The sequence below is a fragment of the Lagopus leucura genome, unplaced genomic scaffold, assembly GCF_019238085.1.
Source record: "Lagopus leucura isolate 7727_CA_CO unplaced genomic scaffold, USGS_WTPT01 Super-Scaffold_100001, whole genome shotgun sequence".
Lineage (NCBI taxonomy): Eukaryota > Metazoa > Chordata > Aves > Galliformes > Phasianidae > Lagopus > Lagopus leucura.
In genome coordinates this window covers 61768340-61783992 of record NW_024962262.1, presented here as the reverse complement: position 1 = coordinate 61783992, position 15653 = coordinate 61768340, and the positions used below count along the sequence as shown (strand labels likewise).

The 15653-nt window shown below is 37.4% G+C and overlaps 1 protein-coding gene across 2 annotated transcripts in view; it reads left to right on the top strand.

Moving 5' to 3' along the window:
* The window catches only part of APOO (apolipoprotein O), a 29897-nt gene extending 14596 nt beyond the window's left edge, over positions 1-15301 (top strand). The window contains exons 7-9 of one of the 2 annotated variants that reach the window (XM_042867896.1): positions 4271-4378; positions 12094-12189; positions 14989-15301. In XM_042867896.1, coding sequence (XP_042723830.1) covers positions 4271-4378; positions 12094-12162 — 177 coding nt within the window. In that variant the 3' untranslated portion in view covers positions 12163-12189; positions 14989-15301. Of the gene's footprint in view, positions 1-4270; positions 4379-12093; positions 12190-14968 lie in introns of both variants that reach the window. The other variant, XM_042867895.1, reaches the window with a different exon arrangement.
* Positions 15302-15653: the final 352 nt, after the last annotated feature.

Genomic DNA, 15653 nt, shown 5'->3' with positions numbered 1-15653 from the left:
AATAGCGGACTATAGGAAATAAGCTGGAACATAAATTTTAAGGTTTTTTATCTGTTCTTTATGTATTTTTTTTTCTTCTTTTGAGTCTTTCATCAGCAATTTTCATTTGCAGAGGTACAGTTGCTTTCATCTGCTAAACTAATGGATTTGGCTTTTTTTTTTTTTTTTAAGTAAAAAATACTTCCTCCTTTTTTAATCACTCTTCATCAGAGAACTGGAAATAAGCATAGCAAGGTACACCTGCAGTTGAGGTGCAATGTTTGATACATCTGGAAGAAATCTTTTTACTTTAGCTGAAATGTGTGAGTTGAAAACTGAAGTCATAGCAGCAGAGCACAGTGTTAGTCATATGTAGTTTTCAGACACTAAAATGCATGGACTTGGTGTTGGGGTTTGTTCTTTTTTTCTATCCTTCAGTAATCATTCTAACAAATGGCAAATTTGTAAGGGATTTATTTCCTCACTGTTAGCATTATTTTCATTTGTATACCTTAGAACAACCAGTCAGGCTGTATAAGTGGTAAGGGAACCAAATTTAATATTAATGTTTCTTTTGTTGTAGTGGAACCTTTAACTAGTATGTAAGAGCTGCATTGCTTTTCAACTAGCCGTAAAGCATTTCAAAATGTTTTGCATTAACTATGATTTATCTTCCAACTGGAAAACTTTCCATTATTAAATTACTGAAATCATTCTCTTTGTCATTAGAATTATTATTTTTTCCCTGGTATTAGAACTTGTCACGTTCCATGTAGCAGTATGTGCTTTATGTTTGCTCGCTTCTTGAAATGAGAACTTCCTAGTTTATTTACTTGTAAACAAACAAAATTATTTGTTTCTCTTCTGAATGTGTGTCTCTTCCCTTGTCCAGTTTATTCTGTGAGGCATAAACAGCTGTGCTGATGCAACTGAGTGCATGACACAATTACAGAGACTATAGATTGAAAAGGAGGAGTTGGGATCAATTGATCCATGTTCATTGCAGAATAGAAGAGCCATGTAAAATTGTACTACTTCATTAGCAGCGTACAGCAGAAAAGGCAGCAGATCTTCAATTTAGTTTTTCAGCATGCAGTTTTGCTAAAGAATTGCTAACTAATTCTCCTTGATAATCTTGACATCCAGCATACAGAATATTCAGTATTATATGCTTACAGTCTTGTGTGGAATTAAAAGATGGAAGAGTGTTCACATGTGCGTTTGGCCTTGGGATATGCAGATGGTGCTCCAGCAGGGCCAAATATGGCTACTCATAGCACAGGGTCACGTTTAAACTATTTCAGAGGCCCTGTGGAAAACCAGTCAATCTGAGTTTTGAACATTTATTCACATTTTAGCACACAAACTTTCTTGCAGCATTGCAGTGAACAGAGGTATTTTAACATGTAATAATTTAAAGCAAACAAACTGGAAATTATCTTTCAGAAATTAAGAATTGTGGGTGGTTGTTGGGGAAAAAAAACATGTCCTTGTCTGGAAGGAACTCTGTATCAGTGTTCAAATGAACACTTAGAACAGTTGAATGAACTTGTTGTACTCTTTCTGTTCCTTTTACTTTTCTGGATTGGAAGTGCCACTCCCTAGAATAATGGTGGAGACTGCAGTACCTGCCTGTTTCCTCTGAAACTGCTCTATCAGAAAGGGAGAGGTATAAAGTACACGATACAACACAACCTCCAGCTTTCTGCTAATAAGAGGGTGTATCAGATGATTATCAAGAATTTCTTGGAAATAATCCTGTTGACCTTGTAACTTGCAGCTTACAGTTCTCTAGAACTGTGTTTCACAATGCATGTGAACTGTGAGCCTCTGCGTGGGTCCTGCCTCTTGAGAGGTGTGTGCAAATGGTGGAATAGTGGTTGACTCTGGTAGAATAACCTATGTGGGTTGCTGTACCTATGATATAGCTACTTTATTCCAACAACATGAAGGACCAGTTTGTCATTTAGTATAATTCATAATTAATCATATGACTTCCATCAGTAGAATATTTTTAAATGGTGCTGTTCAGTTTTTAAGCAGGACCGAGAGAGATTTTATGGACACTACCTGTTTCTCACTTCGTGTTGATTGCTGCTTGTCCTCAGTAACACTGCAGCAAAAAAAAAAAAAAACCCACACACAAAGCACCCCAAATAACCACCAAAGCCCAACCCTGCATTTGTGTTTTGTAGCAGTTATCTTCCAGTCCTGGAAAGTTTATGCTCCTTGCACCATCCTATCAGATCAGGCAGAGGTTTTCAGGACTAGTTTGTTGGAGTACTCGAGAGTGTGCACTCCTGAATACTGTATAAGATGAATGGTTATACCTGTGTTGCTTGCATGGAAGGATTCTGGAGATTTAACACCTTCATCCCCAGAACTATTTGAGTTTGTTTTTTTTTTTTTTTCCTGATGACTTTTACAGACTTAAAATATAGGGGAAAACTCTGTGCATTGTATCAATTTGTTTAAAATCGAATCACAGCTGTAATCATCAAAGATGATGACGAAGATCCTAGCTGTTGGTATTTGAAACATCCCACATCTCAAATTCAGTTGTGGCTTAGAAATGCTGCTGTTGGTTTGCATTTGGATTTCTAGTTTGTTTGGTTTTAATTCCTGGTATGTTCATTATTAAGTAGCTTCTTTAGTTAGGGTTTATGCAGATTTGTGGCTGGCTGTTGAGATCATCTGGTTTTCTCTGTATATTAATAAGTCTGGATTTAGGAATGAGGGATTTGTTACTGAGATTTTGATGCCAAATTCCTTGTGTGGTGAATGTGATCTTCATATATCAGCAGAAGGTCATTGGTGCTGCATAAAGCCCCTGGGTTTTCAATGCAGTGTTTTTTAGAACCTCGTATGTTTGTGGACATAAGCTGGTCTACTGATGTATTTCAAATCCTCATGTTACTGATTTGAGTGGAATTTTAATTGCCACCTGAAAGAGAACTCTATGATCCTTACTATCAAGTATTTATCCTTGTAAGCAGCTTGCAGGTTTTTATTTGCACTTCCTAAAATCTAATGCAGCACTGAAAAAGTTATAAGGCTGGAGGTCTCAGTACTGTTTGAAAGTTTGTAATCGTAAGCTGCAATACAAAGGTGGCACTGTGATCTCTGCCCACATCTGTCATGGTGATGGTGCACAATTGGCATAGTTTATTTGGTTCAGACCAAAGGAAGTAGTTCTTTGTGTGATACGTGCCTAGCAGTAGTACTCCTCAGCACATGATGTTCTGGATGCTAGAAGTTGCATGTGACTCCAGAGGAGACAGGATAAGTTCATAAGGAGGTACATTCATTGGGCATTGTTAGACACAGGAATGGCCTCTGGTTCAGGGAAACTCTGAGCAGCACATTGTTGGAAGCTGGAAGAAACTTCAGAAGAATCACTTGCACTTGCTCTGATCTGATAGTGGTAGTTTTCCAGTTTCTCTCTTGGAGAGAGAATTATACCTTCTCATTTCTCAATTTCATTTAGCTTTTAGTTTAATCTGTCTAGTTAGTCAAATTGTCTGTTTTTATGTCCATTTTTATAAGAAAAACGTGTTAATCTGAAAATTACTACTGATGTGAGCCTGGAGCTGTAAGAACCTAAAACTCGTAGATGTTAGGATGCTATGGATCTGTGGATGCTATGATTATTGTGGATCCATATCATAAGGGGTGAGAATTCTCACATTAGACTTAGGAATTTGTTCTGTTACAGAATTCACTGTTGGTGTAATAGTTGGTGTAATACAGCAAGCACTATCTTTCCTTAGCTGTCTTCTGTTTTGAGGCTTAATAGCTAGTTTGTTACAGCCATCTGTCAGCACATAAAGTTTTTGTTCTAAATTGCAAATAAGAAGAAACAAGGGAGCACTCCTACTAGTCTATCAAAACAGTGAAAATGTCAAATTGCAAAATAGTATCAAAGTGAGAATGATTTTTTTTTCTCTTTAAAGTGAGCATGGGCGATTGAAGAAATAATTCATATATATTAAATATATTGAACGTATTATAACATTATAAAACTCAGAATTGCTTCCGCACATCATCATTCCACTCCTTTTTATACAGATGTATTTCATGTAGTCTTCTAACAGCACTTTCTAGCGAGTTGGCTTTTCTAATTTCCCATGTATTATTTTTCCCCAAGGTATTAATTAAGACTTTATTCTCTGAGCTTGAACAGGAAGATGTTAAAGGTCTTGGGTTCTGGGATTTTTTTTCCACATGAACAAGAAACAAATCAATATTTCTCAGATTAGACTCATGCTTTCAAGTATCTTTTGTTTCAAAGGTTGCTGGTACCCATCTGTATGACTGGAGTCTTCAGGGATATATTGCTGTAGAATCTCTTTGGAAGGATAATCCTAAAAAGAAGAAGTCTGGGAAAAAAGGTGATAAGGTAAGAAGACTGAAAAACTTGATTTCTGGATTAGGAGAAAAATCTACCAACTTGTTTTCAGACAAAGAAATAATTTTACCTACTCTGATTTAGCTTACATTTCTAAAGACAAAGATTTCATGTTATATTTCCAAGTTGTGGAAAAATACGAGGCTTATTTCAGTTTCAGAAAGTGGTTGGAAGTTTTATTTTTGTAGTTGTTTTATATTTCTATCATTGCTTATTTTTATTAGGTCTATGTGTTGTGACTGGATAATAATGTCTGATAGAGCAGCATGCAGTGGCATCGTTATGCTCAGGCAGCTATTCATAAATACTCCACAAAAAAAGAAAATCCACAAAATTTGAAGGAAGATGCTATTTTACTTCAAATGCACTTTGCATTCTACAAAATGCAAGATTCAAAAGTAGTGCAGTGTGCACTAATTAGTGCAGTAAGTGATATTAGTTGACAATTAGAATTGACTTGTGAAGAAAGGGGAACTTGTTTTGTTGATTCGTTACATTATGTAATGTCTAGGTCATAATTTATGGGCTGCCTAAAGCTTCTGGAGTTAATTATCATAATGATGTTTGTTTTTTATCTACTACACGTTTCCATTAGGCCTCAGGGGCAGGCTGTCCTTGTAGCTGTACCTCTGATATAGATAAAGGAACTAGATATATGTGGATGGCTCAGTGAATTGCAGTGTAAGAGACTGAACAATTGTGCTGTTATATAAAATGTGCATGAGGGACAACCTGTAAGATTTTTCAGGGAATTTTTTTAAACTTCTAGTTAAAAATTCAACTATGTAACATAAAGCATTTGAGGTTTAAAATCCACTGCTAGACTCAGTGTGTTTTTTATTCCTAATTTCTAAGCAACTGTGCTATTTCTGCTGATGCAAACTGCTGCCTTAGCAGCAGATTGCTTCCTTTCTCTTATTTTAGTTATGGCAGAACTGAAATGTGATTTGAAAACAATTTTGAACCAGCAGAAAGCCTTGGTGGTTCACTGTGACCTGATAAGTATGTTAACAGTTCATGCTAGGCTGATGATGATGCATGGCTTTAATGGTGGTGTTCTGGGAACAGAAACCTGAAGACCACAGCAAGGTATTTGCAACCCAGAGGTCTAAGAAGTAAGTGGGATGGCCACCAAGAGGAACAGGTTGCACAGGCAACTGCACTTGAGTGGGTTTTGGGTATTGAAGTGAGTTTTCTGTGCGGGGCTAGGCGTGGGGCTGGTTCCAAACAAAATGAGTTGGAGAAATGCTCACCTATCTTATCAGCTGCTGAGCCTTAGGGGAGCCATTATCAGCTGACTTTTCTTGTGGATACTCGCCCTGTTTTGGCCCCTAGGCTGTTTAATTAATACACTTGTGTTACTCTTTGAATAAGCAAAGGTTAGTTAATCTTATTGTACCTTTCCTAAAACCTTGTCTGTCAAAAAATGTCTCAGAAAAGTAGGCAACATAAAAATATGTCAGAAAGGCAAACTGATTGCATCAGTAAAAATGAGCCGAGCTTTTTCTTTCATTGTGTCCTAAGATGTCAAAAGGAAAATGTGGTTGTTGTTGGAAGGCAAAAACTTTTGAAGCCTTCATCATACTATAAGGTTTATTCAAGCACTCACTACCTCAGCAGAAAAACAAAGAACATGCAAAGTTAGAGACCATTGAGTAAACACACTTCTTTCTCTTCCTCCTTGCCGAGTCTTTATATTGTGCTCCTCAGTTTCCAAAACTATTTGCACAAAAGATTAACAGTTCCCTTCTAGAGTTAATGTAACTGGTCAGGTATTGTTGGTGTTACCTGTTGTCAGTTAAGTTGGTGATGAGAAAAGCCTGCTGGGCAATTTCCTTAGGTCTAAGTTGGTGAAACAGTACCAAATACATAGTTGAAAAGATATGATTTTGTTTGTTTTGTTTGCTTATTAATGATAGTGTAGCGATGAGGTGGTCAGCCATGCCTATTAATGAAAACCTCCACTTTTTTTTGTACATACAGACCATCAGAGCACCACTAAAATGAAAGGGGAAGCCTTCCAAAGAAAAACTTCTTCTGTCCATCTGTAATGCTCTGTGGTTATACTAATGTAAAATGGTACTTTCTGTTTTTACAGTTGATGAGATCCAGAAAATCGGTACAAACTATTACATCAATAGGACTTCTATGGAAATGTCAGGAAATTCCCCATCCCTGGATGGGTTTAAAAACCGTTTGGATGTGGTGCTCAGGGACACGATTTAGCAGAGGGTTGTTATGAAGGTAGTGTGGTTAGGGTGTGGTTGGACTTAGTGATGTTAAGGTCTTTTCCAACCTGAGCAATTCTATGATTCTGTAAATACTTCTAACTATCATGTACCAAAGTTGACAAAGCATTCTGGGGTAGGTTGTAGGACAGCAGGGTTTTTTTTCTACCCTAATTTGACAACATGGTGAAATAATCAGGTTGTTTTTATATATTCTTTCCCTAATTGATATAGCAGGCAGCTAGGCTTCCTAACTAGGCAAATGCAAATGTTATTCTTGAATTCTTACCATGGCAGTTGTTCCTGAAACCACGCCAGAGCAAATGATGTTACTTGCTTGTTTTTGTGACATTTGCTCTCATGTTTCTTTGTTGATACATAAAGCATCCTTGCAAATAATCAAACTGTGTACGGGTGGCTCTTCTTGGCTTGTGTTAATTTGTTACACAGCTCATAATTTGTTTGATAGTCATAGGTACCACAGCTGTGCATAGCTTCATGTCTGTTGATGTGGTATGTGGATTTTCTGAAGGTTTTATGAGGCAGTAAGCTATGCCAAATTGAGGTCATATCAACTAGGTTCTGCCAAGAAAGATGAATTCCAGGACCTTTTGCTCCAGTGTTTGAAATGCTGACTGGAGCCCCTCTGTACACCAAGTTAGTCTCTAGTTTGGAATATGTGATTTGCAGTATAGCATTCTGGTATCCTGAAGCTGGTTTACTGAAGGAAGAGGTTGTCGGATTAGAAGCGCTCAACTCAAACTATACAGATACCATAAGTGACAATCTATGTTCACATTTTTTATTTGAAGAAGGGTGAAACATTTTCTTCAAAAAGGACATGAGGAGTAGTTAATTAGCTTCTCTGTGTGTTACCTTGATATCAAGTGGACAACTTTGCTATGTCTTCCCCCAAATAGAGAAGACAGAACAAGAAATGTAACCAGCTAATTGGTAGCCCAGGAGTATGTGAAGCATTCTGTCTTCTGAATATTTTTTTGCCTACTTGATTACTCACTCACAAGAAGTGATTTCGCAAGTATCAGTGAAATTACTGTTAACATTTATATTACCAAGTAGTAAGCCTTCAGGAAAGGTGACAGTGGATTCAAACCTTGTTTATCTTGGTTTGCAGTTGATAGAGAATCACATCTATGATTTTTATATGGTTTTTAGGAATGATGAATGCTGTTTGGAGCTCTTTAGAGTAGCCTTAGGCAACACCAAACTTTCATTACTGGAATTTTGCAATTATGAAGGCTCATACTCTGCACTGGCTCTGGTTAGTCTTTGTTAAGTAACTAGTCTCTTTGCCCAATAAAATCCATGCAAGATCTCCTCCCTCTACGCTTTTCTTCTTGCTTTACCATTCAAGTCCAGCTGAACTGTTAAGCCTGTGAATTGCAGCTTCTTTTTTTCCCACTACAGGATCTTTGTTTAATTCTCGATGAGATCACCTGTAATACCTGCTCTTAAATCAGAGGGCTAAAATAACTGTAATGGCTGGACGATTGTTGTGCAACAGCTTTAAGGACTGTAGCTTTATATGCAAAAGATAATAATAACTTCTTTACAGAGAACTGCTTAAACATCTGTATTTCAGAGCTACAGTTTAATACAGCTGACCTGTCAGTTTCTTGTTGGTCACTCAGCTCATCTGGTGATAGCTGTCATGAAATGTGGCCTTTTTTGTCTTTCCTCTTTTGTCTCTGGTTTTGCTATTTTTATCATCTGTACTGTTCTGTGGGGTTGTTAGCTCTCGTGCTGCAGTGGTTTCATCTTCAAGTGATGAAGGCCTGTGTCCTGGCACAAGTCACTTAGGCACGGGTTTTGTTCCAGCCAGTGAGTTGAAACATACTGAAACACAGAAAAACGCTTTATTCTGTCAGTTAGTTCTTTCTTTGTCTTCTCTTCATACCAATCAAAGAGTTAGCTTGCTCTGTTCTCAGATGTTTTGGATTCTCCCTCTTCCTTGTTATAGTGAACCAGACACCCACTGTTTTTACTGAAATGGCTGAAATGTAGTGAAACAGAACAGCACTAGAGCTCTAATAACATCCCCCTTTTCAGTTTGTGTTCCTTTCTTTGTGTGCTTCTTTCACCTTGTTCCAATCAGTAATAAGATCGTACAGAAAACTGATTTTTATTTTTTTCCCATGCTGTCTGTTGTTTATACTTTTTAAAGGAGCTTCAGAAATTCAGAGAAACTCATACAGCTTATTGGTTGAGTTTCATTTCTGGTCCTGTGATAGCAATTATCTGAAATTTACCAATACTTTCTGCATATACAGAAGTACATATGTGTATACATACATACCTACACGTGCTTAGTTAAGCACAGCTGTTTGAGTATCTTATTAAGCATCAGCTGGTAACAAAGTGCTCTGAAACCCAAAGACTGTTCAGCTTTGGGTTGCTCATTTCTTGCACTGGGATCAAGGGAGTGGTGAAAGTGGAAGTTGTGGTGTCAGTGTCTTGACTGGGTAACTTAACCATGGACATCATTAATGGTCATCATAGCAAACCTAAATCGTGTTTTGGGAGGTTTGAGTCACTTGTGGTTTAAGTATATTTTAAAACAAAGCATGAGCAGCTGACAGATTTCCTGTAAATACCGAAGATTTGTTGTTGGTGGCTTCTTAAGAGACAGCAACCTGAACTAAATGATAAACATCTACTTCTGACAGAAAATACTGTCTGCTGTCATACATTCACTTTTTACTGCTTTGGTAGTAAGAACAATAACAGAAAGGAAATTGAAAAGGCTGCAGTTTTTTGGGGGCTGAATCCTTAGTTTGGGTCATGATGAATGAAGTGTTTGAGAGGTGAAAAAGGAAGAATCTACCCTACCAAAGGTTGTGCTTTCTAGAGTGACTTAAAATACAATAACATTTTTATAGTGCTCCATATTTCTAAGAGAGCAAATTTCAAGCTCAACTAGAAGTAAGCAACTGAGAATGTGTTGCTATTGACTGACTGAGAAAGGGTGATGTCTTTATTCTAAGCAACATTTGGCAAACAAAAGAGACAGAAGAAAGGGCAAATTAATAATCTGTGAGCCTAAACGCCTTGTTTTTCTTTTGTAATTGTTTTTTTCTGGGACCAGACTCTCTTTTGCAAGCCCCACCACTCCCCCCCCCCCCTTTTTTTTTTTTTTTAACTAGACCAGCTTGCTTTTGAACTTCTTCTAAATATGTTAGTAAAAATGTTATAGCAACCCCTGTCTGATGGCTTCAAGTCTAGAGCTTAGGTCTCAGTAAAGTCAACTTGACTTTTTTTTTTAATCAGTCACTATCTGAAACTTTATAAAAAACATTGTGTACAGTCACCTTACTTTCATTATTTTGAATTTCAAATAATGAATTTCTTCTTTAGATCTTGTGGAATCCTTGTGTATTGAGTACAGGAGTGCATTGGGGAGATTTGTTACAGTCACCGTGCGTTTGAAAATGTCAGTTGCATAAGAGTACAAAATATTTCCGCTCCTGCTGTGGGATAGAAATCTGATGCATGAACTCCTCTGTTCACCCAGATGTGTTATGGAGTGGTTGTGTTGAGCCAGAAAATAGGAAGATTTTTGACTATGTGCCTGCTTCTAATATCAAGAAGGCATTGTGCCATGGAGGAGGCTGTCTTCTGGGTCATTGACCTAACCGTGTTAGTGTGCTTCTAATTTGTTTTGGGTGAGACTTGAGGATCTTGGAACTTGGTAAAATTGTGTTTATATCCTGTGCCAGCTCGAAGGACTTTTTTTTCTGTCTACCTGCTTTAATGCTTTATCAGGCTCACTCATTGCTGATGTAGTAAGCAGGGGCAGCGAATGGAGTTAATTAGCAATTAACACATTCTTTTAAACAAACGTGTTTGGATGTGAGGAGTGACAGTTTAGTGGTGGTTTGACTTGAATTAAACAACTCCTGATGGGTCTGGTGAAGGCAAGTCCTGTGATGAGACCTGCTGATCTCATCAGCACAAATGAACTGAGCAGAATCCCTGTTTCTCTACACTTGTTATTGTTTGTTATATTGGCTTTTTTTTTTTTCTCCTTCCAGAGCCAAAAAAGCCCCAAACAGAAAAAAAAGAAAAAGCACTCTACCTGGGTATCATTTTCATTTTTACAAGTCAAAACAAGCAAGTGGAAGAACGCAGAACCCTCTGTGAACAACTTATTTTTAGTTCATTTGTTCAGGATTGAGTAATCCCTGAGATGAGGCATCGTGAGTCACTTTGTTCACTGTCAGAACGTACAAGTTCCTGTACATGAGAATTATAAACTATGTCACTGCTTTGAAATGGGTGTGTTCTGTGGATGTGACTTCATTTACTATGAAATATCCGGGATAGTGATCAAATCAGTGTTTTTTCTTTCTAAAGAAAGACTTACCTTCTAAAAGTCCTGCTAGTGATATTTTGAGTAGGAACTGTAAGAGTTATATTCATAATTCAATCCATGTTTTTCCATCACATTTATTTAAGGCGTGTTGGTAAAAATCTCTTTTCTGAATACAAACAAAGGACAATTTAATTTTAGTGTTGAAAATGTAAAAGTAACTTTTATGTTTGAGGTTGGGTGTGGCCTCCCGTCATTTCATCCTTCCTCACATTCAAAGGAGAACCGGATTTGAAGATACATTTGGTGGCATGGACCTTGTCCAGTCACGTGGTGAATATCTCCAAGGATAGGGATTCAACAGCTTCTCTGGGCAACCTATGGTGTGATTTATTTCCCTCTTTCCTTATATCTACTACTAGAAACTTGCTGTACTGCTCCCGTGTCCTTTTGGTGTGAACCTCAGGAAGAGCCTGGCTCTTCCAGATATGTAGATGGCCATTAAATGACTGTGTATAGAAATTGGACTTCCCCTTTGGCTGGTCTTGAGTCTGAAGAGGCCTAGGTCTCTCAGCCTGTTCTCCAATGTTGTGTTCTTCGTTCCTCTGTCTGTGTGGATGTCCCTTTAAGTTTTTTTTCTTTTTTTATTGACATCTATTTAAAACAGTAATCAAGTGGCTGTTTGTTATAGCATACTTGGCAAATAGATAAACCAGATGCTGTAACAAGCATCTCTTCATTCTTTGATTTCCATCGTTTATTTCAGAGAAAGTGTGAGAACACTCTTTCAAAGGATATGTATAAAAGAGGCCTATTGTATAAGTTCACACAGAATTCAAAGAATGCAAAATAGCAACTACTCTGTGGGAATTCATCCTCTATTATTAGTGCAGGCAAAAATGAGTCAATTAAAGCATCTTCTGTTGAGCTACTTGTTCTTTCAAATCCATTAATTGCTGAGCTAACTACAGGAAGACTAAAATCTCAAAACAGTTTGGGGAGGGTATCACAATGAACTAACCTCATCAATCACTTGATTTCTGCAAGAAGTTTTTGTTCCAGCTTTTGACAAGGGCTCCTGTTCTAGCAAAAATATTAATAATGGCTTGCCTCAATTGAAATGTTGTGCCTGTTTTTCTCTCCTTAAGAATGAAGTGGAGGGTGACAAGCCCCTGGAAGTCCACGCCGCTTCAAATGAAGAGCGAGCCCTGAAGTAGAACACCAGATCACTTGATGTCAAACAGGTAGAGGATAAAAAGCAGTATTAGTATATGACCACAGCTGCAAAGTAACACAAACACTTGCAGATTGGACTTGGATGTAATTATCTTCTTCATGTTGATGTAGAGGGGAAGAGAGGTAATAATTTCAATACTGTTTGTTTGTTTTCTTCTCCCCATCCCATTTCTGCCTCCAGTACCAAAAAACTGCTTGCCTGTGCAGGTATAGAGAAGGGGAGAGGAACCTATTCTCTGCTCTTAGGTTTTCTCTATAAAGTTTTGCCAGTTTTAAGGTACAGCCTTATCTTACAGGCTGTAACAATCTGTGGTGTGCCTGACCTTTCATGTTGGTGCACTTCACTAATGAAACTTGCTTCTTCAGTTGGTAACTATAGTGCAGGAAATGGAGGCAATGTTTCAGTGCTCTGAGCCAGAAGCTAAAGTTGAGACTCCAGTTCTGGTTTAGGCTGCTTTCTGAGCTGCAGCAAGTCCTGTGATTGTTACAGTTGTCTAGAAAGAAAGAAAACAAAACAAGAGGCAGAAACTCCGAACTTTTGAAGGTAGTTCTAGTTCATAGAAGAGAAGTAGCTGTGTGTCTAAGGCCTGTTATCACTAATGATTATGTAATTGGACATCATTTAGGACGACATATCAGATTATCTTCTCACAGAAGATAGTAAGGATGTCTTTTTTTTAACATGTTTTTTAGTTGCCTGTCTTTGCTTATGTTACTTCCACATTATGTTAAAGAGTTACTTTTCATCAGGATTCTAGCATTGTTGGGATTTCTCTTAAGTTTTTTTTCAGTGTTCTTTTTACTAGTAAAATTCTTTTATTTTTTTCCTAGCTGCCAACTGTCTAAATAGAGCTCAGATTTAGAAAACTCCCCCAGTTTTTATTCCATGCATCATCACCACTCGCAAACACTACGCAGAGTGCACGTCTGCTGAACAAGTGTTCTACTTTTACAGCTTTACCAGCTAAACTAGTTTTTAATGTTGTGCTTCCATTAATAAATATTTAATTGCTATAGCTAGTTCACAAAAGGGCAAAGATACTTTGAGTGGCTGATTTACTGAAGTTTTCCTTCAGACACAAGAATTATTTTTCTGTCAGTATATGAAGTCTCTAAATGTGTTTTCTAGTATCTTAGACAGCCACATAAAAATACACAAAATAAGATTTTATTTTTTTTTTTGTAAGATATCAAGAAAAGCAAGGAAACCTGCTCTGAAATTCACTAACATATTGTGCTTCTTTTTAGCTAGGACAGTGTTAATAAGTGATAAAAAGCCAGGAAAGCTTAATTTTTGAATATTTATGGGATGCTGTCCCAATGCTCAATACAAACAGAAACCCATAAATAAATCTTATTTTCTTTAGCATATGAGCATAATTTCTGCCTGGTCTTTACTCGCTTTCTGAGACTTCAGTGCTTGTGCTTATGGCAAGTTTTCTTTAGAAGAAAAATAATAAAAAAATAAAAAAATAAAAAAAAAGTAGGAGGAGAAGCTGTCAGGAAGATTTATACTAAAGCTATCCAAAACCTTTATCCTCAGGATTTCAATCATTAGTATACACGTAGAGTATGCTGTATAAGTAGAGGCATGCTTTTTTTAATAGCTGCTGCCTCAGATGTTCTATTGTCTTTCTTGCTAGAGTAAAGATTGCTCATGTGTTTAAAGTATTTGGGTGCTGCTGGTTTTGAAATCTGCTTGCTTTGCCACATGTTGTTTCTGCATAAATACACCTACTAGAGTTTTGACCTAGAGCAACCAAATGATGGAAGTTCAATTCAGTCTCAATTTTCAGCTGTTCTGTGGGGGTGGCAATTTGTTACTTCTGCTTGAAATCAAATCCGATTATTTAACTCCATACTCAAGTCCAGCTGTTTTGTTGGATTTGGGTGATCCCAAACGTTGGAGAACGCTGCTGTGATCTTTGAAAAGATGAGTTTGTTTATTCTGAATGAGATCAGTCCTGAGAGTCTCACTGTGTATTAAACTGTTGGCAATAATCCTAGTTGAATCTGGTTATAAAGTAAATGTGGTCTCATTTTCCTTACAAGGATTTGTCACAGCATGGGTCTTTGACTTTTGACTGATCAGGGACAAAATTGCTTTGGCTTGGAAGCAGTAACATGTTTCTCCATTCCAAAAAAACCAGCAGCATTGCACTTCAGTGCATGTTTGTGGTTAGCAGTTATATGCGAACTACAGCCCAAACCACATCCATCCCATCATGGGAGAAACAAGCTTTAATTTTATCCAGTTGTGCTGGTGAACTTTATGGAGGTGACAAGAGTTTGTGTTTTTCCATGGCATCTGTCGTTTTTAACCTGTTCAGGTTCATTTTTATCTAATTTGTTCCAATTGAATTACCCTAGATTTATACCAGAGTAAATTAGATTAGAGAAAGTATACCTGATGGGAATGAAATAGAATTCCATTTGAGAATGCTGATTTATTACAAAAGATGCCAGTTGTTGCTTTGTTACTGTGAAATATTCTTTCTCTTTTATATTTCCATACAGCATAGCTATAGGAACCAAGGAACTCGATGATCCTTGGAGTTCCTTCCAACCTAAGCTGTTCTAGGATTAGTGCTGTCATGTCAGAAATATGATTACTTAAATCCCTACACAAGATGTTAATAGTGAGAGTGTTCATCAAATGGATTTTGATCAGCTTTCAACATCAAAGAAAAAAATATAAATGCATTTTGACAATTAAAAGAAAGGGCCTACGATACCATAATTCTGTTTTTTTTTTTTTTCTTTTCTTCACCCTTTTCTCAATATCAGTTGTGCCCTTTTGACTTCAGGCGAATAAAAATATAGATAGAAGCAACGAGTTCCTAGGAAAAAGAGGACAGCCATTGGAATCCATTTTGAATGTGACTAATCTGCCTTCTGCCTCAGGAAAGACTGCCAATGTGCTGCTTGGGCTTCTGCAATGGTATTTGTGAAAGGACGCTGTATTTTGGGTCAATCTTGAGACCTTGTCCTCTGTTCTGCAGTGGGAGTTAAGTCTGCCATGCTTGTCCTGTTGCAGGATCAGCACCGCAAGTAGCAAGTCCCAAAATTCCTCAGTCTTGTTATTATTTATGTATAAAATAAAATTCCTATTACATAAAATGGTTATGATTTCTTTTCCTGTGTTCTTTAAGCTTGTATATGTGACCTTGGTATAATCTGGGAAAGGTTCTTAAGGTGCTGTTGACAATGCCAGTACATCTAACAGTGAGGAAAAGAAGCAGCACAATGTTTTGGTTGACATTAGGTAATGGAATTATGCATTACAGCAACTACAATGAATCTTGTGTTTGGTCGAGTCTCCCTCTCCTTTCTGTGCAAATCTTCTGCCTCACCAGTGCCAGTGGGAGGTATATAATGAAGCATCTGTGAATTCCTGTCTAGTAGACGGGTGGGAATGGAGCTGTTAATGTTTGTTCTCGTTTTTGCTTGAATGCACAGCTCAATGGGAATG